This window comes from Pelobates fuscus, chromosome 5 (assembly GCF_036172605.1).
Source record: "Pelobates fuscus isolate aPelFus1 chromosome 5, aPelFus1.pri, whole genome shotgun sequence".
In the NCBI taxonomy this organism is placed as follows: domain Eukaryota; kingdom Metazoa; phylum Chordata; class Amphibia; order Anura; family Pelobatidae; genus Pelobates; species Pelobates fuscus.
In genome coordinates, this window is record NC_086321.1 from 225400016 (window position 1) to 225427661 (window position 27646).

General features: G+C 41.8%; 1 protein-coding gene across 2 annotated transcripts in view; it reads left to right on the plus strand.

The window, feature by feature from the left end:
- The window catches only part of DMRT1 (doublesex and mab-3 related transcription factor 1), a 136758-nt gene that overhangs the window by 39366 nt on the left and 69746 nt on the right, over positions 1-27646 (plus strand). For both annotated transcript variants that reach the window (XM_063457205.1, XM_063457206.1), the window contains one exon: positions 22155-22320. In XM_063457205.1, the coding sequence (XP_063313275.1) occupies positions 22155-22320 (166 nt within the window). The remainder of the gene's footprint in view (positions 1-22154; positions 22321-27646) is intronic.

The window sequence follows — 27646 nt, forward strand, 5'->3', positions numbered from 1 at the left end:
TATAAGTCAAGACCCCTAATTTTACCCCATAAAAATGGAAAACGTATTGACTCGAGTATAAGACTAGGGTGGGAAATGCAGCAGCTACTGGTAAATTTCTAAATAAAATTATATCCCCCCCAAATTATATTAATTGAATATTTATTTACAGTGTGTGTATATAATGTGTGTATATAATGAATGCAGTGTGTGTGTGTTTGTATGAATGTGGTGTGTGTGTGTGTATGAGTGCAGTGTGTGTGTATGAATGCAGTGTGTATTAGTGCAGTGTGTGTGTATGAGTGCAGTGTGCGTAGTGTGTGTGTGTGTATGAATGCAGTGTGTGTAGTGTGTATGAATGCAGTGTGTGTGTATGAATGTAGTGTGTGTGTGTATATAATGCAGTGTGTGTGTATGAATGCAGTGTGGGTGTGTATGAATGCAGTGTGTGTGTATGAATGTAGTGTGTGTGTGTATATAATGCAGTGTGTGTGTATGAATGCAGTGTGGGTGTGTATGAATGCAATGTGTGTGTATGAATGTAGTGTGTGTGTATGAATGCAGTGTGTGTGTGTGTGTGTGAATGCAGTGTGTGTGTGTGTGTATGTGATGCAGAGTGTGTGTGTATGTGATGCAGAATGTGTTTGTGTGTCTGATGCAGAGCCTTGGTGGGGGGTGGGCATTTTTATTATTTTTAAAAAATATTATTATTATTATTTTAATATTAAATTATAATTTTTTATATTTTATATTTTATTTTTCTATTATTATTATTATTTTTAATATAATTAATATATTTTTTATTTTATTTACATTTTTATTTATATTTTATTCGTCCCCCCTCCCTGCTAGATACATGGCTAGGGAGGTGGGCTCTCCTTCCCTGGTGGTCCAGTGGATGGGCTGTAGGAGTGGGGCTGGCAGGAAGCTGTAACTTACCTTCACAGCAGCTCCTGTCAGCTCCCTTCTCTCTCCTCCGGTTGGCTCCCACTGTAAGTCTCGCGCCCGCGCGTAGCAACGCTCTGACCCTGCGGCTCTCGCGAGACTTGCAGAGGGAGCCGACCGGAGGAGAGAGAAGGGAGCTGACAGGAGCTGCTGTGAAGGTAAGTTACAGCTCGCTGACAGCCCCGAACAGGACCGCTGGGCTTGTAATGAGCCCGGCGGTCCTTGTCTGTATTATGGCAATGTAAGTTGCCATAATACAGACACTCACTCGAGTATAAGACGAGTGGGGGTTTATGGAGGACAATGTCTCCAACCCGAAATTATCTTTTAGGGCTCTACACAAAGTGGCGCTCCACACAGATATGTCTGCTTTCATTGGACTGCAATGACCCTGATTGGAGATAATGTTCAAAAGGATACTCTAAGCACCAAAACAACCGTAGTTTAATGAATAATGCCAGCCTCAATTCTCAATTTTCTGCCATTTTGTCAATTTGGTTTCTGTTTATGCAGCCCAAGCCACACAACTGCTGGCTGAGACTCATACAACCAACATTAAAATTTTTTCTTAATTTCCGATCAGATGTCACAGAACAGTGTGTTTACTTTAGACGTTTTTATTAATTGCATTTAATCACATACAGCATGCACTAGCAGACTATTAACGGTAGAGGAGATAAGGAATTCTAAATTAATCATGCTGTGAAAATAACAAAAAGTTTACAAAAGTTGATCTCTCTTGCAATGCAATGTGTGAGTCACATTAAAGGGAGGTGTGGCTAGGGCTGCATAAACAAAGTGATGCAAGTCTTAAATTACAGTATTGAGTGGTTAAACTTCAGGAGTACAATCTGTATAACAAATACACTTCATTAAGATGAGGTTGTTTTAGTGCTTAGAGTGTTCCTTTAACTAGAGTTAGGAAAATAAACAACACCTAATGATAAAATGTGATATCAGCAGACCAATTTTCCATGTAAATAAAAAATAATGCATGTTACAGGTCCCCAGTTGTTCCCTATTACTCAATAGGAGTGATGATTTGTTCTGTCTTGGTCATCCGAACCCAAAGTCCTTGGCAGTCAGGAAAAGGCAATTAGATGCTCTTCCCTCACTCTGTAAATACATGATATGGCAGGAAATAGAATATAAATAGAACTGTCCACAATATCATGAAACCTTCTTACATAAATATCATGCCCACTGCTGATTATAGGGCACAAAATGCTTCCCTCCTATTACTTGAATATTACCAGAATGTCCCCAAGACCTCTTGCCCTAATACTGTGTCCATCCCCAAATGCTAACTGGACCAGGGGATGCCAAGCTCATGGTTGCTCCCAAAGGAGCTTATGAATAGAATTATCGGTAAAGCTACTTATTTTTGCTGTGTGCTTGAAAGTGTCTTTTGTACTGCATATATTTTGCAGATAGGTGCATCAATGTCAAGTTGTAATTCAATACTCTGTGAAATGCCAGACATTTTCGATATAAGATGGGTTACTACATAAGCTGTTTACTCACTTTAAAAACCCACCTGTTAGGTGGCCCACACCTATAGATCCCTTTTTTTAAACTCATTTTCTATGCTTCATTTCTCTATTAATATAATATAGTTGACTTCTTGCGGTGTAAAATTGTTGAACTGCGTGATCTCTGTGAGCGCTTATTCTGCATTACACTACCGGGACTGAATAAAGAATTATAATTAAAAAAACACTGTTAATAACAAATAATAATAGAGTACTGCATCTCCGCTTAGTACATAACGCATAGTGTGACTTCCGAGAAAGCGCTTTTCTTATTCACTGCATCTATTTTAATATTTTACCTTTGTCCCTGTAGCTGCTTGGTTAGAAAAAAGATGAAGTTACTGCTCTTTAACGTCAGAAAGACTAATATCTTATGTATAGTCACTAAAATGAGATTGATAATCCTGAAATGATTTATTGCTGCTGCTTGCCTAAAACACTTCATTGCAAAGGATTTATAAGACAAACCATTTGTGATAATGTTTATTTCAAATCCATGGCCAAGAATATAACTATATAATGCTGCCTGTCTTCGAGATTTGATGAAATGATTTTTAGCTCACTGCCTTTGAGAGCCACAAATGTTGGATTTACATAGCATACTTGGTTATTGCTCTGACCTTTTGTATAGATTTTAGTTTTTTTTAGTTTTTTTTTCTTTTTTAGTGTATGAGTGGTCTATGTCAGTTTAACAGTTCGATTCCACAGACAGTACATTCATCTTTAAAGCTGGTGTGTCTGTTGTACCTCTAAAAGTCTGAAAATAACTAAAATAAAACACAAGTCAGGGGCTGATATCTGCTGAGGACAAGGTCTCAAAAAAAAGGATGTGAATAATAAGTAATAAATGTTAAAAAAAAAAAACAATATAATCGTGGGCTGTTCTGAAAATCAGGTGGAAAAGGGTAATTTTGAACTGGTTAGGATTTCTTTCACAAGACTTGATAGGCCACCACCACCACTTAAGGCTATTTTTTTTTTCTTTGTAGAGTAAATCATGATGTGCATGATTTTTATTAAAGCCAAGGGCCACTGGTGAGGACCTCCTGGTGTTTAGAAATCATTTGATTAAAGACATAGAGAGGTATGAATGGAACTTAGGACAAAATCTTTCTATCGGCAGGGAAAAAAACGATACTAACTAACAAGAAAGACCAACATTTAGTAATTTAATTCCTCTTATGCTTTAAAGGGAAACTGGCACTTTTCCATTTTTTTTTTATTTTTTATATGTTTTTGTGAGGTTTGAAAAATAAAGAGACGAGATATACACGTCTTTATCCAGCATCCGAGTGCCTCCATTATAGCTCCCTGTCAATTAATGTTATAAACATTGTACCTGGCATTTATTATAAACAAGGCATACAGAGATAAGCAGAAATTAAAGGAAAACACTGCGCTGCACCAATCAGCATCTCCTCATAAGGTGCCTTAGAGGGGATATGATAGCATTGTACAAACATATTCTGAAATAAACCACTGTCTAGAAATCTATTCATATATAGGACAAGAGTTAATGCATTTAGACTGGAAAAAAGGATATTTAGTGTAAGGCAAAGATTTTTTACAGTAAGAGCAATAAGGATGTGGAATTCTCTGCCTAAAGAGGTGGTTTTATCAGAGTCTGTACAGACGTTTAAACAGTAACTAGATGAATACTTGCAAAAACACAATATTCAAGGATATAATTTGTAATATGTGGGGTAATAGCATCTTGATCCAAAGATAAATCTGATTTCCATTCTGCAGTCAAGAAGAATTTGTTTTTTCCTAGTTTGTTGTAAAATTGGAAAGTGCTTCAAAGTGAGTTATTTTCCTTCTTTTGGATCAACAGCAAAAGCAGATGTGAGAAATACCGAATTTGATGGATGTAAGTCTTTTTTTAGCCTATAAAACTATGTAGCTATGTAAAGAAGCAATGATTACAAAAAAAAATTATAGTATTGAACATGTTCGTTCTATAGAAGCGCTATAATAATTGTATGGTCTAATGGATATGCACATAACATCCACCCATCAGCTTATGACATCACACAGATGTAACAGAGTGACATCATAAACCTCCTGTCACTACATAAGTAACTGGGACATGAAAGCCATCTGCAGCTGGTAAGGAATAATTGGAACTAAGAGTGCCCATAATTTAAGGAACTAATAGGTACACAATGAATATATGATTTTATTTGAAGCAAGAGCATGTCCAGGGAGTACACTCTTTTTTTGTTTTGTTTTTTTTAAATTAAGAAATTAGAAAATAATCAAGACATTTAAAGGAACACTCCAGGCATTCAGACCACTTCAGCTAATTGAGGTGGTCTGGGTGCATTGCCCCTATTGCACTTAGTTCTGCAATGTGAAACATTGCAGTTACAGAGAACTGCAATGTTTACATTGCAGCTCTAAGTCTGCCAGACAGCCACTGGGGATGCTTCTGGATTCGTAATGTTCTTTTGGTCCGTTATCTGATGCTGGAGGTCCTCACAGACCTCCAGCATCAGATTTTCCCCATAGGAAAGCATTGAATAATGCTTTCCTATGGGGAGGTAAATGCATGTGTGGCCATTGCCCCCTGCTGGCTGATGTCGGCTGGGGAGGAGCGTGGGCGTAGCCTGACCCAGTGCCGAGGGACATCGGCGCTGGATTCAGGTAAGTAGCTAAAGGGGTTTTTTAACCCCTTCAGCGACATGTGACGGGAGGGAAGGGGGCACTGCAGGATCCTGCAGTACCAGGAAAGCGAGTTTGTTTTTCTGGCACTGGAGAGTCCCTTTAACAAACCAAATTAGTGTCATGATAGGAATTGCAAACTATATGGCAGAAACCCATCAACAAGTCCGACGCCAGATTCAGGCAATCCCCATTAGTGGCAGAGAGGTTATGCGGCCAGGAAAGTTCGGGCTGAACATTGTGAATTCACAGATTATGGCTCTCCTCCAGCCCCAGGTCTGTGCGAGGGCCTGCATCATGAGTACACGGGAGCCGGGTCCTTTCCCTTTTTGGGATAATAGTCCAGATGGTAAGATCCTCCGACGGTGTGGGAACCTCCTTGGATGTGGTTGATGCAGAGAGACTGAGCCTTGGATGGCTCTCGACCCAGGAAGGTGTATGACTGGATTGGGAGATGCTTGTATAGGATCACCCAGAGGAGAAATCTCCTTGCCTGCTGTCTGATCTTCCTGTCCCTCTAGCAATCTTGCTTGTGCATGAGTTTGAATTCTTGCCCAGAAGGCTCGGAAGGTATCCTCCAGGCTGAGTAGGGTGTGCGTGCTGTGGATCTGCTGTGAGGCTTTTGGGGTGGACATTGGCCCCGCTCAACGAGTATAGGGAAAGCAGCCATCTTGGATGTGGGCCCCTGCGTTGTGTAAGGAGCTTGCGGCATAAGGTAATCGCGGGTAGCCCAGTGGGGACCAGGATAACCCCTGCTGCCGGTGGGGGGAGATGGGGGTAGTAGAGGAGCCCAGAGAAGAGGACTGGAGCACGAAGAGATTGTCCCCCCAGCTTTACTACTACAGTGTGCTGTAGTGGTTTTCCATGGTAAAGGGTTTGTCAGATTAGTTCTGAATGGTTTGACACCTGTCTGTGTTAGGCACGCACAAATCTTCTGATAAAGGAGAGGTTGATACTTCTGCATTATCATAAACTTCATATCAGGTATTAAAAGTATTCATTTGCTGAGAGCTTTAGCTAATGGCTCTCAGCCAGTGAATTTTGTCTAAACCTGTCGTACATTTATGTTTTAAAAAGTTTAGTATCTAACTAGTTCTTTCTACAGTAATACAGTGAAATTTATAAGGGAGAAATTGAATTGCATATCACATTCACAGCTCAGCTTATTACATCACTCATAATTCACAGTGAATGAGTGACATCATAAAGACTCTGTCACTACATAGGTAACTGGGTCAGAAAAGTGAAGCCATCTGCAGCTGGTAAGGGTAGATAAATGAACGATAAGTACTTAAGGCCTCAATTTAATAAGCTTTCCAAATGATTCAATACCGTTAGAGCTTTACAAGTGATTTTTATACAAAAGTCACCATTAAAGTCTATGGGTATTGTTGTAGATATAATTATTGGAAAGTTTGTTTTTTTATAGCATTGAATCATTTGGAAAGCTTACTAAATCGAGGCCTACGTTTGGCCAGGATTTAGGGAATTAATAAGTACACAATAAATATATATGAGTTTATTGAAAGCAAAAGCAAATCCATGGAGTAAGGATTTTTTAAAAGGTCATTCTTAAGCACCAAAACCAGTACAGTATGCTTTAGTGGTTATGGTGTCAGGAGTCATTCTGCACTATTCGTAAAGGGTTTCTCAGATTACCTCTGAACAGTCCTTCCAATCTGAGTTGACCTGTTGAAGTGGAAGTTGATACTTCCACATTATCATACAAATTCCTGTCAGGTTTAGACTGTATTTCTTGGATGAAAGTGTCAGCTAATGGCTCTTATCCAGTGAATATTGTCTAAACCTGGTATGGGTTGTTATAATACCAGACCAGAAGGACAGCAATTCATGACACAGCAAGAAGAATCATAAACTGTTTGTGGTAATGTGTTTTATAGTTGCTATGGTGCGTAGAATGTTGCTTTAGACACCCCCTCACAATTAGAATTTTTATTGAAAGATTCAGAAGAGTGTAATAGGGAAGCACAGTCAGTCACATCGTCAAGCCCAGTCAGCATAATTCATTGTCGCACTGTTGAATATTGCTACTCCATGTGATTTGTGTAGTGTATACATGAATTGGTGGCATGGCTGATTTCAGCATGAGAACCTTTGCTTTGGTTGTATAGGAATGTGATAGGTGTAAGATTATTAGTGACTCCAACCAGTGTTCCTCTACCAGGTGTGAACGTTTACACACAAAGTGCCTGAAAGTTTAGCTTTGTTAAAGTAGCTTTATAACATACAAATTGTCTGTATTACCTCTTCGGTAGTGGACTCCTTTTCATATGCTTAGTGGTCCTTAGCAGTCAGGAGACAATACTCTGCCAAGGGTTCTAAGAAAAAAAACCAATGTACTGTATTCCAGAGGTGAATAATCGTGCGTCCTGGTATACACGATTAGGGTCCTGACCCTATAGTTTTCTTTTAAGGTAAAAAAACATTCCTTATATTCTTGCAGCATAATATGCCCGTTCCTGCTAGCATGTAGGATCAGCTCTTTAATGTGATAATAATGTAGGCCCATCAAAAAGCATGGGTGGCCAAGCCAGGTATGGGCTGAGGTTTAGCCACTATCTGCACAACCTAAGAGTAGCATAAACGTTAGGCACCAACAACTGCAGTAAACCATTCAGGTAAGACAGTAAATCTTGCTATTAAATCAATTTCAGTATCGGTGGAGTCGGGTTATTCCTCCTTGATCTGTCTTCACCATTCATAATCTTGGTTTTGTAGGCTTCCTGTTGTTGTTCCATCTATTGAATGCGATTTGTGAAACTATTAATGGCCTCCACATATACATCCACTTTGGACTCCATGTGCGAGGTTCTGGAATCAAACTCTTGGATCATTTTCTTGGTATCGCCCACAAAATGTTGTAATTTATTGAGCAATTTGTCAGACATTGATATGATATGACATGGTCCTCAGTACTGGCTGTGTCTGTGTAGCTTGCAGTTTTCCTGTCTCTTTTATTAGGTGTAACTAAGTGCGACCTGTACGATGTATGTACATGTTATATATGTGTGCATGCTGAAGTGTCACTTACCAGGTAGATGCCCTTAATGTTTTCGTCTTTTAGTTTTTCTATCCTTGTGCCCCTTGTATCTAAATCATTATGCTTTCCTCATTGCCACTTGCCTTTATTTATATTTTCTGTATATTTTCTTCCTTGTGCTGGATCTCAGTACCTGGGTGCAGCCATTTTGTTCGCCTCTGTCCGTGATGTCTGCCCGTCTGCCTGTTTGTGGAATTGCTTTGACTGATGGATTGTGGGTAAATCAGCTTAGCAACTGAAATGGAACTTTGCGTAAACATTGTCATCATTGCCAAAGGTCATGCTCCCCATATTGTTATTAAAAAAAATAAAAACAAGGAGAAATAGAGGGACAGAAAAGGATTGATTAAAAAAATAAACTGTTATGCAAAGTGACAGAGCCACTTTATGTTGGTGTTTCTTTAGGTGTTCCTGCTGTTGGAGGAAGTGTGAGTAAAATTTCCTGAGAATCTTTTTCCATTCACAAGTACATGTGGTTCTACTAATGTGTGACATGCAGTGTATGCTTCTTATCTTGTGACATCTTATAGGTCTTTAATGGATTTGCAGTATCTGCTTTTAAACCATTAAGCCCGCCATCTCTATAGGTAGGGCTAGAATCCTGCAGGGTGCCTGTAACAGCCCACAGGGTTGTGAACGGCTGATGGGCATAGCGTCTTTCGTGGCTCTCGGCCCAGAAGACAAGTAGGGCATTGAGGCTCTGCTGGAGGATTCCTTAGCTCCAGAAAAGGTAGGGGGTTGCTGCCTATTTCAGAACTCGATACGATCCCTGCTGATCTGATCCCGATGCAGCGAGGTCTTTCCCATAATTGCTGTAAGTCTATATGCTTTTTGGCGTTGGTAAGCATTATTTGGTGGGGACCAGTAGCTCCTGTCAATGTCAGAAGCGCCGGTGTGATCAGGCTGGGAGATCGGCCATTTCTCCCCTCCAGGGATCACCCACAGCGTCTAGGCAACAAATCAAGCTCAGGCAACAGGTGCTTCAATAAAGCTGCAGACTCCCTCTGAAGAGTACCTCAGCGAGCAGGAGCAGGTAAGTGTACTATAGGGTTGCATCTGAGGGTAGATTCAGGGCTGAAAATTAGGTTTTAGTAGCTACATTTGAGGAGCTCAGTCCAGACACGTCTGTTCACCATGCTGGCCTGGCCCCGTCCCCGTCTCACCTTTTTTCCTATCCTTCACTTCTCTTCCAGTTGCTCCTCTATCCACCAAAGTGCAGTCTTACTCCCAGACAATGCCTTTCATTCACAGACTCACACTCTATTAAAGTGACATTAGGCACCAGAACCACTACAGCATAATACAGTGGTTTTGGGGCAAAGAGACTGTCCCTGTAGACATTGCCATTTTTGATAACAGGCAGTGTTTACATTGCTGGCTTAACACCATCTGTAGTGGCTCTCACTCGGACAGCCACTACTAGAAGGGCTTCCTAGTTTCGGTCCTGCAATCTTTGCAGGACTGACGTTCGACTGCCAAGAGATGCACTCAGTTAATCTAATAGGGGAGATAATGAATGACAGAGTGCCGCCGCATGCACACCAGACCCCCAATTCTTCCTTAGGGGGAAGCAATCAATTAGTTGAGATCATCTGTAATTATTATCATAGCCAGTAGCCACACGGCAAGAGCGGACCACCATGGAAAAGACAGTAACTGAAACTATTTTATTACTTTTGGGTGGAGAGGTGGGAGGGTGATTACCCTGAATCTGAATGGTCCATACATCACCTTAATGTTAGGAATACATGTATGATTTAAAGGATACCGGTGGTGCATTTTTTAGTAATGGTCTTTTATAAGAACATAAAATTGTATTTCTACATTGTGCTAGCAGTTTTGTGCTTGCTCCCACGGGTTTTCTCACATCTCTCAGTCAATGCCTCTGCAATCACTGAATGCCGAGGCATTGACTGACAAGGGAGAGCAGAAAAGTCCTCGCACAGGCGGTCCTTCTGCCCTCTCAAACATAGCAACTACAGTGCATTTTCTGTGGTTGCTATGGAAACTCCCTTTTTGGTACTTCTAGCACTGGCCAGGGAGTATAGAAACGAAGCGTGACGAAAGCACTAAAGTTTGCCCTGGTTGGGGATGCATGCCCAAGCAAGGCAATTCAAAGAAGACAGCAGGCGGGTTGTCTCTTTTTTATTTTCTTTGAGTGGTGAACATACCCCCTGAAGGAAGAACTCTGCACTATATACGATAAGCGGGGATCATACCGCTGTACGCTTTCCACACTAGAGCTAGTCATAGCTCTAATACATGTGAGTGCATTACCATCTTCTTTTATAATTTGTTGTACCCTATTAGACATACCGCACTATTTGGTTTTCTATTTGTTCTATCTTTTTCATAATACTGGATCCCCCTTGGGAAGGACAGCAGGGACACTGTTCCTGATTAAGCACTATACAGACTATCTGATCTAAGGAAGATCTGTTCAGCTAAGACTTTTTCATTGTATTTGTATTTGTCTATTCTGGCGCAGCCTTTATTTTAGTTTTTTCCCAGCCATTCAAACTGGGTTCCAACCTGCCCACTCAACTGACACTTTCTTGTCCAACTTTAAACTCTGGCCTCATCCTTCTTGATATCAATAAGTATTACTGATAGTGTTTTTCTGATCATTCCCACCAAATTTCCTTCAACAACTCATCCACTACATGAACCACCTTCCAATCAGTTCTTGAACCCATTTCTTTTTTCCCTCGGTTCAGTCGTTCTCTATGACCTAATTTTCTTGCATTGCATCAATGCCTATTATTTTACAGAAGATTTTTTCCCCCCTAATTTACACCCAATATCTCTTACTTCACTGCAAAAATCCCTCATAATGTGGCTCCTCTCTTTACTCATCTTCTGCTATACACCAAACTGTCCTCCATTCTCCTTCAACTCCACATCTTTTACCAAAGTTCCACGCCAATGTGTTCATTCCCGAATCAGTTAATTTTCCCTCATATTCCAGTACACAGGTTTAAACTTCCACATTTAATTGGCCACCTCTCTGTTATCGCTCCATCTAAAGACACATCTCTTCACTAAAACCTTCTTCAGCACGTCTTAACTTAATCCCTTACTTGTCCCTTGCAGTCAAACACCCCCTTTCATTATTCTTATTATACTTTATCCAGTTCGAGCAACTCAAAACACAAGTGAAAGACAGTGGGTTTGCTGTGTCTAAATTTTGTATTTGTTTATGAATTATTATTTTTTTTGGCTAACAAATTGGCTTGTAGTCTAAATCATGTTTGTGACTGTTGTTGCAAACTATCTTTTTTCCTTTGATCATAAATTACTGCAATTATTTGCCTTTGGGATCACTGCTAGTTTTCTGTTTGTTTGTTTTTGTAAATGCTGTGTAGCAACTTCCCAAAAGTGGGGCATAAAAATCACATATAAAAATGAATATACTGATTATTGGGGTATCACGTCTCTTAATTATTTTAAATTGATGAAGTGAAATTGTTTCTAGTTTTACATGTTCATACTGTTAACAATTCTAATATAACATTTTGGGAGTTGAACATAAGCTCTTCCATGATCATAGTTTTGTCCTATTTAAAAAAGAAAGCATAATACTTACTCTTTTTATTATTGTTTTCATTAATCTATTTTTTGATATAATATGAATCAGTTTGAGTAGCCAAACAATAGAAACATTTTAAATATTTTAACAGATTTCCAGAGCCTCTCATTTTATCGTATACACACATACAAATATGCAAGTGTGTATAACACATGATACAATCAATTACATCAGAATTTTTTTTTAAAAATGACCTTATAGTGTATCCGTTTCATTATTTACTTTATTGTCATTTTTTTATTGTTCTTAGTTACTTTGCTAGCTTGTTATGTTTGTATAGGATTTTATGCAGCTTGACAGAAAAATATGTAAATGAACATCTAAATGTATAAATGTAAATCTACAAAAACAAGAAGTGTTATAAAAAAAACAAATCCTGTATATCTTTTACTTGTAAAAATATGAACGTATAATGATAAAAAATAAAATAAAACTGCTAGAAAGAAGGGAAATTCAGTCCTCCTTTCCAGATCCAGATTTAGTCACAGAATATGCATCTTGCTGCCCTTCACACTGCAGATTTATGCTAAAAGTATCATTATGTTTCTGAGAGCTCATGTGTGACAAGAATAGAACCTATATTTCTCCAAGGAGAAGGTAATATAAAAGGGGTTGTTTTTTTTTAACAATACTGCTGATAGGGCTATATCTCTTTGGTGTCACGGTAGTTTGAGATTCTGATGGCGACATATTGTTTATGGGTCAGTGCTTTTGTCTAAAACAGTTGCTTGGAACAGAATAGCAGAGGTTAATTAAGTATGTCTATCAAGACGGACAGATATAGATGTTTTCTCTGAGAGCCAAGCCAGCATTTGCAAGGATTTAAGCTAGTGTCTTGTCTGTCCTTAATTTCAGTACCGCAGGACGTGATCCAAAAATGCATAAGACAGCTAGACGGAGTTTTAGCATTGTTAAAGTTAGCAACATACTGTTGGATATTGTTATTGCGATAAAGAATTTCCCTGTGCTAAGAAGCTCCTCAAAATGTTAGCAAAAATGTATCTTAAATGTGTGTTTTAAGTTGTCTGGAACCTAAATTGATATCAAGTATAAGAATGTTTAAATAAAACAAAAGCAGCCCATTTTGTAATAAGTTATGTATTAGCTATTATGCCTAATGTTTGGAAGAATGTCTGGCAGAGAACATTAAAGAGTTTTTACAAGGTCTGGGTTAAACAGTTTTTCAGTGATTTAACCAAACCTGAAGCTAATGGGGATCATCAGTTTCATTCATATTTCATCCAGATATGAATGTATTTTATACTGCTAATTTGAAAATGGCTTTACATCAAACAAGGGGGAAGAGCCCAAACTGTAGTGGTTATGCTATTTGTAATCTGCCTTTAGGGACATGACATTTCCTTAGTAATCCGTTCATCATTTGTTGAATTTTCTCACCAGCCTGATCTTCTTCAAGTGTAATTTTTTTTTTTTTTTATGTTCAATATTTTATTGAGTTTCCAAAAAAGAAAAAATAGACAAACGAGCACAATTACATCGCATAAAGTTTACATCATAAACATTGCATGTTGTCGTCAAACACATTCAGGAACCTATAAAAGTGTTATACATGAACTGCAATTGTTCCCGTTTCTCGTCCATCTGATGATTATAAAGATTTACATATTTTAACATATTAAGGGGGGTATGGGAGGGGAAGAAAGGGTGGGGCAAGGGGAGAGGGGTCGATCACTTTCCTCAGTGTTTGCTACTCCGGGAAATGTAGATGGGTGCGATGGCTTGGTGCTATGTTGGAGTACACCCTCTGGTTGCTTTGCACCATGTGTCCCATTTTTCCCATGCTGTTTGCCAATATTTGTTTGTGGTTCGTAATCGTCGTGCTGCCATTTCGTATTTCTTAGTGGTGTCTATTGAGGTGATGCATTGGTCAACACTGGGTGGGTTTGTGTTTAGCCATGTTCTGCTAATTGACGTGAGTGCTGCTATGACTATGTGGTAGGCTAGGTATTTGTCGGCCTTATGCATTTTTGATGGCAGTCAGGGCCGGCGCGTCCATAAGGCGGCACAGGCGGCCGCCTTAGGGCGCACCGGCTCCGGGGGCGCAAGATTTCAGTGACCGGCAGGAGGGAAGCTCTCCCTCCTGCCGGCCACCATCTCCGCCCCCGGCGCGGCAGTGCTGCGATCAGGCGCTGCGAGGGAGCTCTAACCTCTCTGCTCTGCTCCCTCGCGCGCTGTCTAGTGATGCCGCGGGAGCCGGAATATGACGTCATATTCCGGCTCCCGCGGCATCAGCAGACAGCCCGCGAGGGAGCAGAGCAGAGAGGTTAGAGCTCCCTCGCAGCGCCTGATCGCAGCACTGCCGCACGCCGCCCAGCAGCCCCACTGGACCCCAGGGAATGATCCACACCAGCTCTCCAGGTAGGGAGGCTGGGTGGATATTATTTATTTATTAAAATAATTTGTGAATGTATGTGATGTGTCTGTGTGTGAGAGTGTCTGTGTGTGAGTGTCTGTGTGTGAGTGTCTGTGTTAGAGTGTGTGTGTGTGAGTGTCTGTGTTAGAGTGTGTGTGTGTGAGTGTCTGTGTTAGAGTGTGTGTGTGTGAGTGTCTGTGTGTCTGTGAGTGTCTGTGAGTGTGTGTGTGAGTGAGTGTCTGTGTGTGTGTCTGTGAGTGAGTATGTGTCTCTGTGTGAGAGTGTGTGTGTGTCTGTGAGTGAGTGTGTGAGTGTCTGTGTGTGAGTGTGTGTGACTAAGTGAGTGTATGTGTCTCTGTGTGAGTGAGTGTCTGTGTGTCTTAGTGTGTATGTGTCTCTGTGTGAGTGAGTGTCTGTGTGAGTGTCAGTGTGTGTGAGTGAGTGTCTGTGAGTGTCTCTGTGTGCGTGAGTGAGTGTATGTGTTACTGTGAGTGTGTGCGTGAGTGAGTGTATGTGTGTCTGTGAGTGTGTGCGTGAGTGTATGTGTGTCTGTGAGTGACTGTGAGTGTGTGCGTGAGTGTGTGAGTGTGTGCGTGAGTGACTGAGTGTGTGCGTGAGTGAGTGTATGTGTGTCTGAGTGATTGTATGAGTGTTGCATGTGAGTGTGTCAGTGTATGTGTGTGTCTGTCAGTGTGTGTTTGTGAGTGTCTGTCAAATCAGTGAGAGTATCTTTGTCATTGAGTCTGTGTGTGACTATCAGTGTGTCTGTCAATGAGTGTCAATCAGTGTGTGTGTGTCAGATCAGTGAGTCTCTGTGTTTGTCATTGAGTGTGTGTGACTGTCAGAAGAACACTAAGGGACAGGGAAGGGAGGGGACCAATAATGGACGGGGAGAGGGGCTGGTTAAGAGGCACATAGGTGAAGATGTCATTTTTGAATGGGGGGGGGGGGCGGAAAAATACATCTTCGCCTATGTACCCAAAAATCCTTGCACCGGCCCTGATGGCAGTATTAATAGTAGGTACGTTTCTGGTGTATGAGGCATTGTGGTGCCTGTTACCTCCAATATGGCTTTTGATATACCTTCCCAAAAGGATTTGAGCGCTGGACATGACCACCATATGTGGGTCATTGTTCCTGTTTCCTTTTTGCATCTCCAGCATTCAGCTGATTTGCCTTTATCTGTTTTGTGTAGCCTGGTTGGCACCATATACCATCGGTACAACACCTTCCTGCTAATTTCTACGTGGGATGCATTCAGAGTGAGGTGTTTGTGTGCAGTAAGGGCCTTAGACCATATGTCGCTTGAGAAGTTGTGATTTAATTCTTTTTCCCATGCTCTTACATAGCTTAGTGTCTCTACCTGCTCGTCCTTCTGGAGTAGCTTGTATAACACTGACAGCATCCGTTGGGGAGGTTTGCGCGTAGTGCATAGATTTTCCATATCAGTGGGCTCATGGCCCTTGTTTTGTGACTTATGCTGTGTCATATGTTTGTGCATCCAAGACTGTAGTTGCAGGTAAGAAAAATATGCTTTATTTGGGATATTAAACGTCTCAACCAATGTTGGAAAGTCCGTTAGTCGGCCTTTCGTCATTAGCTGGGAGATGTTGTCGATGCCACATCTGTTCCACACTCCACAATCAAATCCGGGGATCAGGATTTTGAGAGCTTGGATCTGTAGAGCTTGGGAGATGTGTGTCGCTGTGTATTGTTTTCTATAGTAGTTGTCCCAGACATGGAGTGTTGCCTCCGTTGTGGGGCATATGTCTTTGTATTTAGGTCGTTTATGTTTGGGTATCCATATGAGCGTGGGTAGCATAGTCCCATCTGTGTGTGCCGCCTCTATTTGGCTCCAGATCTGCGGTGTTTTGTGGTGGAAGGTGGATATGAGTGTGTTTAACATGGCTGCTGTATAATATTTCCTCACATCCGGTACTCCCATTCCCCCTGCCTTAAAGGGTCTATATAGTATACTTGCCGCAACTCTGGGTCTTTTCCCCCCCCAAATGAATTGGTTCAGGACTCGTTGGGCTTCTGTGAGGAAATGTATCGGTACTCTAACCTGAAGGGTCCTAAACAAGTATTGTAGTTTCGGCAGAACCATCATTTTCACTGCCGCGATTCTACCTAACCAGGAGACATATTTCCCTGTCCAGCCTTGGAGTTGGTATCTAATGTCTTTTAATAATTTTGTGTAGTTCGCCTTGTGTAGTTTATGCAGGGACGGTGTGAGATTGATACCTAGGAAGGTTAGGTGGTCGCTTTTCCAGTCGTATGCATGTGAGCTGCGTAGGACTGCTAGTTGGTCCTCTGCGATATTGAGACCCATAGCCTGCGTCTTGGTAACATTTAATTTGTAATATGAGCAGTTGCTAAAGTGTTGTATTAAAGATTGAAGAGCCGGTAGAGAGATATCAGGTTTAGCCAAGGTAAGCATGACATCGTCTGCGAACAGAGTAATCTTATGCGAGCTCTCGCCTATTTGGATCCCTTGTATGTTATCAGAGTCCCTTATACTTTGTGCTAGTGGTTCCAAAGCTAAAATGTATAGTAGGGGTGACAGTGGGCAGCCCTGCCTCGAACCGTTTGAGATGTGGAATGGCCTGGAGGAGAAGAACCCCCCGTTGACTATTTTTGCTGTTGGATTGTCATAAATTGTTGAGACTAGTGTAATGAAGCTGTTTGGGAACTCAAATTTCCTTAGAACTGCTTTTAGGTATCCCCAGTGTAGCCTGTCAAACGCCTTCTCCGCGTCCAGTGACAGAGCCACACTGGGTTCCCCCGTTTTCTGGATCTTGTGAAGGATGTTGATCAATTTTCTGGTTCCATCCGATCCCTGCCTGCCTCGAACGAAGCCCACCTGGTCGGCATTGATTAGGGATGGTATAATGGTACCTAGTCTGTTGGCGTATATCTTCGATAATATTTTTAAGTCAGTATTTAATAGTGATATGGGGCGTAGGTTTTGGCATTTGTGTGGGGGTTTCCCTGGCTTTGGTAGGGTGGTTATGTGAGCTATTAACATTTCTTTCGGAATAGTTCCTGTGGTGATAATGTCATTGTATAGTTTTTCTAATGTGGGGATCAAAATATGTGCAAAGGTTTTGTAGTAGATATTTGTGAACCCGTCCGGGCCAGGTGATTTCCCCTTTGGGAGGGCTTTAATCGTGTCTGCAATTTCAGTTTGGGTAATGTGATCCTCCAGCAGTTTTGGGGATTGTATTGGTAATTGTGGTAGTTTAATGTCGGCTAAGAATTTCTCTATGTCCGTGTTTGTGGGTTGGTGTGTTTGTTTGTCCGTCCGTAGGTTATATAGAGTCTCATAGTACTCCGCCATCATGTCATTTATAGTCTGAGGGTTATGCACTTTATTCCCTTGTGAGTTTACAAGATATGGTATTTTTGCATTTTGTCTTTTGTGCTTCAGAAGCGCTGCCAGTGATTTCCCTGCTTTGTTACCTTGGGTGTATGTATTCAATTTTAACCTATGTGTCAGAAGTGCTGTGTTGCGTAATTGTATGTCATTCAGTTTCTGTCTCAGTTGGTCAATGCGGAGTTGCGAGGATGGGGATGGGTTTTGCGTATGTGCAGCAGTCGTGTCCCTCAGTGCTCGCAGGAGCTCCATGTACTCTGTTTTTGATCGTCGGTGTAGATATGATGATTGGCTTATGAGAATGCCCCTTATGACCGCCTTGTGGGCCTGCCATAGAGTAGCAGGGGAGGTGTCAGGTGTGTCATTAGTGCTGAAGTATGATGTTAGTTCGTCTGTGAGTTTGGAGCAGAACTCCTGATCATATAGTAGGGTGTCATTCAGACGCCATTGTGTAGTCCCACGGAAGTTGAAAGCGTCCCTTAGGGATAGATGCACCGGGGCATGGTCAGACCATACAATATTCCCTATCTTACTGTGTTCTACGTGTGGAAGCAGGTTCCCAGATGTAAATATATAGTCTATTCTCGTGTACGTGCCATGAACCGGGGAGTAGAATGAGTATTCTCGACCATTGGGGTATTGGGACCTCCATGTGTCATATAGATCATGGTCCGTCAGTATTTTCATAATCTCTGTCGCTTGTTTACGTAATTGTTTGAGTCTGGGTGATTTGTATGTTAATGTAGTATCAAGTTTAGGTTGCAGTACGTGATTCAGGTCTCCACACAGGATTATGGACTGTTTTTGGGTAGTGTGAATTTTGTTGAGGACCTTATTCAGAAAATGTATTTGATTAGTGTTGGGTCCATATACACTCACCAGAGTGTACAATGAGTTGTTTAGTGTACAGCCTAATATCAGGTATCTGCCTTGTGCATCTTTTTTTAGGGTTAGAAGTTCGAATGATACTGATTTGTGAATAAGAATGGAGACCCCTCGTGACTTTGTGGAATAAGTTGAGTGGTATTGTACAGGGTAGTCTCTACTGGCGAAGGCAGGGACCCTGTTGTGGACAAAGTGCGTCTCTTGTACGCAAAGTACATCCACTTTTGCTCGAGTCGCATCTTCAAGGAGAAGCCTCCTTTTGTGTGGCGTGTTAAGGCCACGAGCATTTATGGTTTGTATTTTCATACTTTACTTATTGGATTTTAAAAGGTTGCGTCTGTGTTTGGGCGGTATGCCCTGATTTGCATTGTTTCGTTTTTTTATCTTGCGGGGAGTTTTGTCCCTCTGCCTCTTATGTGTTTTATATGTGTCCCTTGGTAGGCCACTTAGATTGTGGTAGCAGAGCTTGGGGCCATTGCCTCTATAGGGTAGTTGATAGTGGTGTGAGTTGCGTATTGTGTATGTTATAATTAGGAATTTGAGCGATCGTGGTCTTGGTGGGGTTAAGGGTAGGTGACATAGGGGAGGTGGGATAACTATGTACATGGTATCTCCTTTGGAGATCTCGTGTGGGTATTCCACACTCGGGGAAGTGGAGAAATTCCTTTCCTCCATTTGCGTGGTCGTTGGCGCCCTTCTGGGCTCGGTTTAGCTCTTTTATTTGGCTGCTTTCGCTTACATAAGGTGCACGGGCTTGGGTTCGGGCCTGGGACCGGGGTTTAGTTGCGGCTCTTGGGGCTCTTTAGTATCTCTGTAGTGTCATGTGGTTCATCATGGGTGTAACCAATACGTGTGGCTTAGTATGTTATGGTCTGTGGGCCCGTAGGTGAGTGGGGGGGTCGACATATCAGTTAACATATTAACACATTGTATATACCATCTAACTTCCCCTTGCTCAAGATTCCATAACGGATCTTCCCCATTACCTCCCATCTGACTTGCCATCGTCCCCCTCCCCCTCCCCACAAACCCCACACAAGCATTCCCTCCCACTCTATCCCCTCATTTTTATCCTGTCCCTTCCCCAGTTGCTTTTTCTGTCTGTTATACCATGTTTCGTTCCCCAATACATTACATTTTTGTGTTTCATGCCTAGCAGGCCATGGTTCTGTATTGAGTCTCTATTCTTGGGTTCCCCGGCTCTGTGGAGCGACACATGTCCTGTGATGCGTGGTACGAGTCGTGCTCGGGGATTCTCACCTCGATGGTGATCTGAAATTTGGGGGAACTGCAAAGATATTTAGCACACTCACATATGTTAGTCCGGACCCAGGGGACTCCGCGCCGGTACCGGCTCTGCTCACGCCTCGTCGCAGGCCGGCGGGAAGTCCCAGCTCCGTATGAGTAGTCCACATGCGGCCTGTCTGTTCCATTTGTAAGCAGAAGAGAAGGGGAAAGGGGAAAGAGAGCCAAAATAAAAAGTACATGTTTCTTCTTGGGGAATACCGCTCGTGCATGTTGAGTCAAAGCTGTGGGTTCTGCCTCGGTCTCTGCATCCGCACCGGCTCTGTTTGCACTTCGTCACCAGTGCGGCTCGAGGCCCAGTTTTGCTCAGGCTGATCGGGAGAGACCGGGAGTGTTATATTGGCTCTCCATGTAGCACCTATTTCAGGGGGGGAAGGTGGTGTGTCCTGTTCTCACTGATGCGGGTCCGGGGCTCCCACCGCGGCTCCCGCTCTGCTTGAGCCTCGTCACGGGCCGGTAGGAGACCCGGTCCGAGAAGGTTAGGTTTTAAACAGTCTATTCGTGATCCACATACCTCTTGCCAGGAGGTGGCTACACAGTTCGTGTTGAGTGTGTGTAGGCCCAGGACCCCCACGTCCACCCCGGCTCTGCTTGCGCCTCGTTGTCGGAGCGGCGGGAGGCCCAGAGTAATGGCGGTGATGGATTCTCTCACCCTTTCACAGAGGTAAGTCTCGTGTTCTCGTACAAGGGTATATAAGGGAGGCCCTGTGGTTTGTGCCGGCTTACCTCGATCGGGGACCCCCGGTTCGGTTCCTGCTCCGTTTACACTTCGTCACAGTTTACTGTTTCGGCGGGAGGCCCCGATCTAACGATGTTTGCCCGGCCCGGTCCCATTGTGTCCGTGCTTGTCAATTTGATTTTGTCTCAGTCTCATAAACCAGTGAGTCAACTGGCTTTAATGTCCTTTAGAGGTTTTCTTCCAGTCGGGCTTGAGGTGCCCGGACGGTTTCGTTTGGTGTTCGGGTGCCTCCACAGGCAGGTCCCAGGCCTTCAATTGCTTTAGGCCTTCTTCGGGGGTGGGTATGATAGTGGTGTCGCCATCTTTAGTGATGATAAGTTTGGTGGGAAACCCCCATCTGTACCTTAGGCCTTGTGCGCGTAGTGTGGTAGTGATTTGATGAAATTCTTTCCTCCTCTTGAGTGTTGTCGCTGAGAAGTCCGCAAAGATTTTCACGTTGGGGAATTCTGTTGGAGGCTTCGCCCTCATCTTGCTGCTCCGGAGGATTATTTCTTTGATATGATAGTAGTGGGCGCGCAGGAGTACGTCCCTCGGAACTGACTGCGGGAGGAAGCGAGGTTTCGGGATGCGGTGCACCCTGTCTACCAGCAACATGTCCGTTGGTACATCTGGGGCATGTGCATGCAGTAACGTACGTACATAGGCTGGGAGTTCAGCGGTTGTTACCTCCTCTGGGATGCCTCTCAAACGGAGATTATTTCGGCGGGACCTATCCTCGAGATCCGCCAGTTTTTCTTCCATGTAGGTAAGTTTCGTCTTTAATTGTTCCACGTTCCCTGCTAGGTCGTTGTGAGCTGTTGCGAATTCATCACACTTATCTTCCATGTGGGATGTCCGCTTCCCTAGCTCTTGTATGTCCCTCCGCATGGCGTCCGCTGTGTGCTGCCATGTGGTCACTAATTTGTTGGAGAGAATTTCCAGTGCTGCAGTGAGGTCTGCCTTTGTGATTGGGGCAGAGTCTGCTTGTAAGCCGGGTCCCCCGCCTTGCATTCCGGCCTCTGAGCCTGGGTCACCGGTGTCATTTGCGGCCTGGTGCGACTCAGCCAGTTGTGGCTGTTTCTGGTTAAAAAAATGCATCTTGTCCGGTTTGGCCGAGTTCTTTTTGCTTTTGTTGTGAGACATTTTGTTTAAATTCTGTTGGATGCAGCGTTATGTCGCCAGATTAAAGTGGATTATGTGCCCAGGGTGCCAGAGCAAGAATTCATGCGGCCATCTTGCTCCGCGGTCGGCCACGCCCCTTCAAGTGTAATTTTTATTAAAAAATATGGTAGAGCAGTTAGACTCTCCACAGTGCCAGAGCAGTGCCTTTACAGTAAACGACACATGTTGATAATTTTGTCAAAACTTATTATTTTATAAAGTGTATAAACTAAGGAGCATTAGGTGTAGATTATGTCACAAATCTTCAACACATTTTGACAAATAGCAATGTGATCTGACTTGTATTGAAGTAAGGGAAGAGTTCTAGTTAGAGTTTCACATAAAGTAGACTTGCTTATAATAGACAACAGTAAGATACCTAGGAGCTGTGACTCAATAGGTCTTGGTCTAGTCAGTTTATGTTCTATACCAGGGGTAGGCAACCATTGGCACTCCAGATGTAGTCCACAACATGTAGAGTGCCGAAGCTTGCCTACGTCTTTCCTATATAATTTCTGCACAGGTAGTCATGGTTCTGTAACTCATTTTTATTTTCTTTGGGCAGATGAAGGGAAGTGAGAATCGTTTGCCAGGACACAGCGCAAGCTCTCAGTATAGGATGCACTCCTACTATCCCTCGTACCTGGGACAAAGTGTTGCCACTCCCGCTTGTGTCCCACCACTCTTTGCTTATGAAGAGACCCCATCATATCCTGAGGCCAAGGCAAGTGGTAAGTTCTGTGTAGGTATGCTGTCTTTGTCTATGTACACAATAAGAATGTGCTGTATTGTCCCACAATGCAAAGAGCTGTTCTTTCACTGTGTGTAGCCCATCCTGTATATATCGAAATGTAGTTCCTAGGTATGAGGAGATCTTCTTCAGTTATCTTCTGGTTTTGCAACTGATCATAGAGATCTTTGGACACTGACAATATAATGGTCAGACTTCTAGTAATATGTGATTGTGTTTATAAATAGGGTGTCTGCAAAACAATCAAAAGGAAATGTTTACACTACAATAAAACAAATATAATCTGAAAATCTGGAGAAAATCATTTAATATGAATATGTAAAGGTGCTCAGTTTAAATATATATATATATTTAGTGGTTTTCTTATAAGAGTGCAATTTGTCACTCTGATCTCTGTTACTAGATATAAAGAATTTGAGTTAATATTAGTTTGCTAAACTGACTGACTTGCTAGTGTTGTCCACATGTCAGCAGAACTAAGTAGTGCCTGGATGGAGTGTGTGACATCATATGTAGCTGATGTACCAGGTTAATCTGCTGAGATGAAGACAGAGCTATGTATTGTAAAGCAATAGTCTGGAAGAGTTTGTTTGGGGTTTTGTTCAGCCAACGACCACCACAGTATTTCTCCCTTTACAAGTACCACATAGTAACTACTGTGGGAAAAAAACCTTACAGACAAGTATATGTCCACATATACATGTAGTATATGTGGACTTACAGACAAGTATATGTAACAAGGCGAGTTGGGTGCACATGAAAAGAGGGTGTAGAAGACCCTGCCAATTAAAATAAAATTATTGACATTTTTTACTTTGATTTAGGGGACTTGGCTCTTTTGCAACAATCTGCAAATTCTGCCAAACCAGTGCTTCTCTATGAGAAGTATTGGCTACAGTCCTTCTCTGCATGCACATTAAATTCTTTGATAATAAGTGGATCTAAAGGAGGCTGGTTTGACAAGCGGTTGACAGCCACTAGAGATGTGTGGTCGGTAAGATATAAAATTAGCAGTTTTTATATTGACAAAAGGGACATCATCTATGTATTAACCCCTTAAGACCGGAGGGCGTACAATTACGCCCTATTTTAAGCGGCTTTAAACGCTGCCAGGTGTTATTGTACGCCCTCCGTTTTTTTCTTACTTACCCAGTCACCGGCAATCCCACGCCGGCGATCGTGGTTGTGGGGACTCCCACGGAGCCCCCCGCGGCACGTCCGCCCTCCAGCAGCCCCCACGGCCATGTGAGAGTGAGGTCCTTGCGAGGACCTCACAATCACATGGCCGGGTTAGCTGCCTGGTGCATTGCCAGCAGGGGGACTGCCTGTAATGACAGGTAGTCCCCCTGCTGGCTAGAAATAAAATAAAATTAAGTTAAATAAGTGTAAAAATATATATATATATATATATATATATATATATATATATATATATATATATATATATATACTTAGATCATATATATATATTATATATATGATCTAAGTATATATATATATATATATATATACACATATACATAGACACACATACACTGTGTAGGTGTATTTTACTATTAATATATATAATTATATATATATATTAATATCAAATTACACATAGACTGATACTGATTAAATATATATATAATTATTGTTATATATATATATATTTATATATAATATTAAAAAAAATATGTAAATACGTAAAAAAAAAAATTTAAAAAATAATTACAAATAAATACCGTATTTATCGGCGTATAACACGCACCTCATTTTAAGAAGGAAATTCCAGGAAATTTCCCCCCCTCCCATAGTGTTCCCCCCCTTTCCATAGTATTTCTCCCCCCCCCATAGTATTCTCGACCCCCTCCCATAGTGTTCCCCCCCTCATCCCATAGTGCGCCCCCCCTCTTTCCATAGTATTCTCCCCCCCCATAGTATTCTCCCCCCCCCCATAGTATTCTCCCCCCTCCCATAGTATTCTCCCCCCTCCCCTTGTCCCGTAGTGCACTTTCCCTTGTCCCATATTTACTTACCTGTCTTGAAGCGTGGGCCGGCTTCACAGCGCGCACCGCGGTACAGGAACTTCAATTTCAGGTTCCGGTTTCCGGCGGGACTGAAAGGAAGTGTGCACACTTCTTTTCAGTCCCGCTGGAAACCGGAACCTGAAATTGAAGTTCCAGTACCGCGGTGCGCGCTGAACACCGGCCCACGCTTCAAGACAGGTAAGTAATTATGGGATATCGGCGTATAACACGCACCCATCATTTCCCCCCTATTTTCAGGGAGAAAAAGTGCGTTTTATACGCCGATAAATACGGTAATTAAAAAATATATATATGTATGTTATTTCGTTCTAACTGTATTGTGATATTTATATATATATATATATATATATCTATCTCAAAATACACGTAGAACAAAATAATATATATATCTATATACATAAATATATACGTATATATCACTATTATATACCTATATATATAAATAAAAATATTTCAAAAAAATTATATATATATTTATATATATATTAATTCTACACATATATTTATGCAATATTATTACATAACTAGGTATCCTAATTAATTACAATTAGCGGGACCTGCCTGACGACCCATGCCGAAAGTATAGGGAATTTAATTTGCTAGCACTATATTTAACCCTATAACTTTCCAAGACACCATAAAACCTGTACATGGGGGGTACTGTTTTACTCGGGAGACTTCGCTGAACACAAATATTAGTATTTCAAAACAGTAAATATATTACAACGATGATATTGCCAGTAAAAGTGAATTTTTTTTGCATTTTTCACGCACAAACAGCACTTACACGGACGATATTATTGCTGTGATATTTTTTACTGTTTTGAAACACAAATATTTGTGTTCAGCGAAGTCTCCCGAGTACGTACCCCTCATGTACAGGTTTTATGGTGTTTTCAAAAGTTACAGTGTCAACAGTAACAGTGTTTTTTCACATTAAAATTCGCCAGATTGCTTACGTTGCCTTTGTGACCCTATGGTAGCCCAAGAATGAATTTTTTTTTTTTGTAATTTGGATATTATTATTTATTTATTTATTTATTTTAATTCTTTATTTTTGGTGCAATTGATTGTACAAACAGGCCCGTGCTGCCACGACAGCAGACACAGGCAGGTTAAAACAAAAAACAACAAATACAGGGTGCGCTGGATAAAATAAACGAAAACGATAACACAAAAAGCCTACTGTTTGGCGAAACGCGTTGTGTATTTTTACTCTGTTTTATATTAAAGTATTTTGTTACTACCTTTTACTTTGGGTTAGTTCATTTACTTTATATGCTGCTGTTTTATCCTGGCTGATCTTTTTATCATCATTTTTAACAAGATCCAGTACTGCAAAAGAAATCCCTGGTGGGGATTATTCCACCTACGCTTGGTTCATAGAGCAGTGTGGCTGCTCTGAACACTGTAAGTACGTTTCTTTTTATCACTTTGTCATTTTTACATAAGGAAAACACTATGGGCCCTCTCTTGTGATTTTATTTTTCATAAGACCGGCACTACAAGCATCACTAGAGGAATATCCTACACGTGGGGAGTTTAAATACCACTGTATGCTGTTTTACTCAGAGCTGGTTATAGCTCTCTAAATTGTAAGTTGGCACTCTTAGGACCTCTGTGTTGTCTGTTGTTGCAGTACTACCTAAGTTATTGCACCATTGGGTTTTTTTCTTTTATATATTTTATATGCTGACGTCTGTCTCAGAAGTTTTAAAGAATCGTGTGGAGACTCCAATTGCCCAGTTATATCCTACATGTGGGGAGTATCAAATACCACTGTAAGCTGTTTTACCTAGAGCTGGGCTTAGCTCTAAAAATTGTAAGTTGGCATTTCTCTACGTCTGTGTTGTTCGTGATCCTCTCTACCATACGGTTTTGCACTATTGGTCCCCCCCTTCTCTGCTTTTGTGTTTCATATCCAACCACTGCGATTCCAAAGCGAGAACAGAAGAACATTTACTCAAGGTCTACACTGTACCTATAGAGACTTTCCTTTTTGTGTTATCGTTTTCGTTTATTTTATCCAGCGCACCCTGTATTTGTTGTTTTTTGTTTTCTCCATTTTCTGAAGGGTTTGAGGGTAGCCCTTCCTTTCAGGTGTGCAGCTTTTTTTTCCCCCTTGTGATCAGTACTGTAGCGCTGTTCCCCTCCCACCTTTTCTCACTACAGGCAGGTTAAAGCAGACATGGTCATGACAGTATACAGTTGCACATTTTTAAATAAAACCGGTTGTAAACGTTAGTGGCATCGTTGCAAACAAAATGATTGTATTGGCATTCGTGAGATATCTTTAGAAAAGAGTGTCTAATATATAGATTGTAGACTGTGCCGTTACATTTTTAACATGCTTGAGAACATATGCTGAACTAAAGGTTATAGCAATTCGTGCCTAGTCACCTGGAAGGTTGATCGTGAGCATGTGTATCAAATATATAAAACTGGTGATATAGGCTGCTTAGAAATAATAAACAGGCTAGGCTGCGCGGTTAGTGTGGAATGCAGTGTACTAGATCTAGCATGTTGTCCGATAAGGCAAGAGCGCTGTTAGTGCGCCTCTGTGTGCAGTGTCAGTGTTGAAGATATACTGCTGTGTTATGCAAAGCATGGAGAATTTGCAGCAGAGACAGTAGGGCGTAGCAAAAGCATATTACTCTCTGCCTAACGTATAGCATATAAAAAAACTCAGTAGTTGACTGCTCTGGTTGTTAGGCAGGGAATGTGTCCAGGCATCAGTCCCAGAGTAAAGATGGGGTGGCATGTAAGGGGCATATAAGAAAGCAAGGTCATATCGGTAGTTCGCCAGGATAAACCGAGTCTGCAATGCCGTCTGAGCCTGTACCGAAAGACAGTCCGGGGCCTCTCACCCTTTCATCCAATGCCCAGTCTGTGGAAAAGTCCCTTACATGTGAGGAGGCATTTAGAGAGAACAATTTTTTAATTTTATTTTAGATTATTATGACAGGCGTAGAACCATGCAAGGAAAACATATCTAGCTGTGACTAGTGGTAGGTGCTTGTAAATGAATAAAAGACTTCAAAACAGTAGGTCATAAGCAAAATAGATTATGATGAATAGCATTTAGTGCTTAGCATGGGCTTGTTTGGCAAGATAAATTTAAAACCTCGGTCATATAACTTGGCTACCACCTTACAAGGAAAAGAAAAGAAAAATGGCGGTGACACCAACAAGTTAAATTAGAAACACAGTGCTGGTTAGGGTGTTAGTGACCAGTGTCTCTGAGTGAGTGCTGCTGAGCCTCAGTCGATCCCCGTA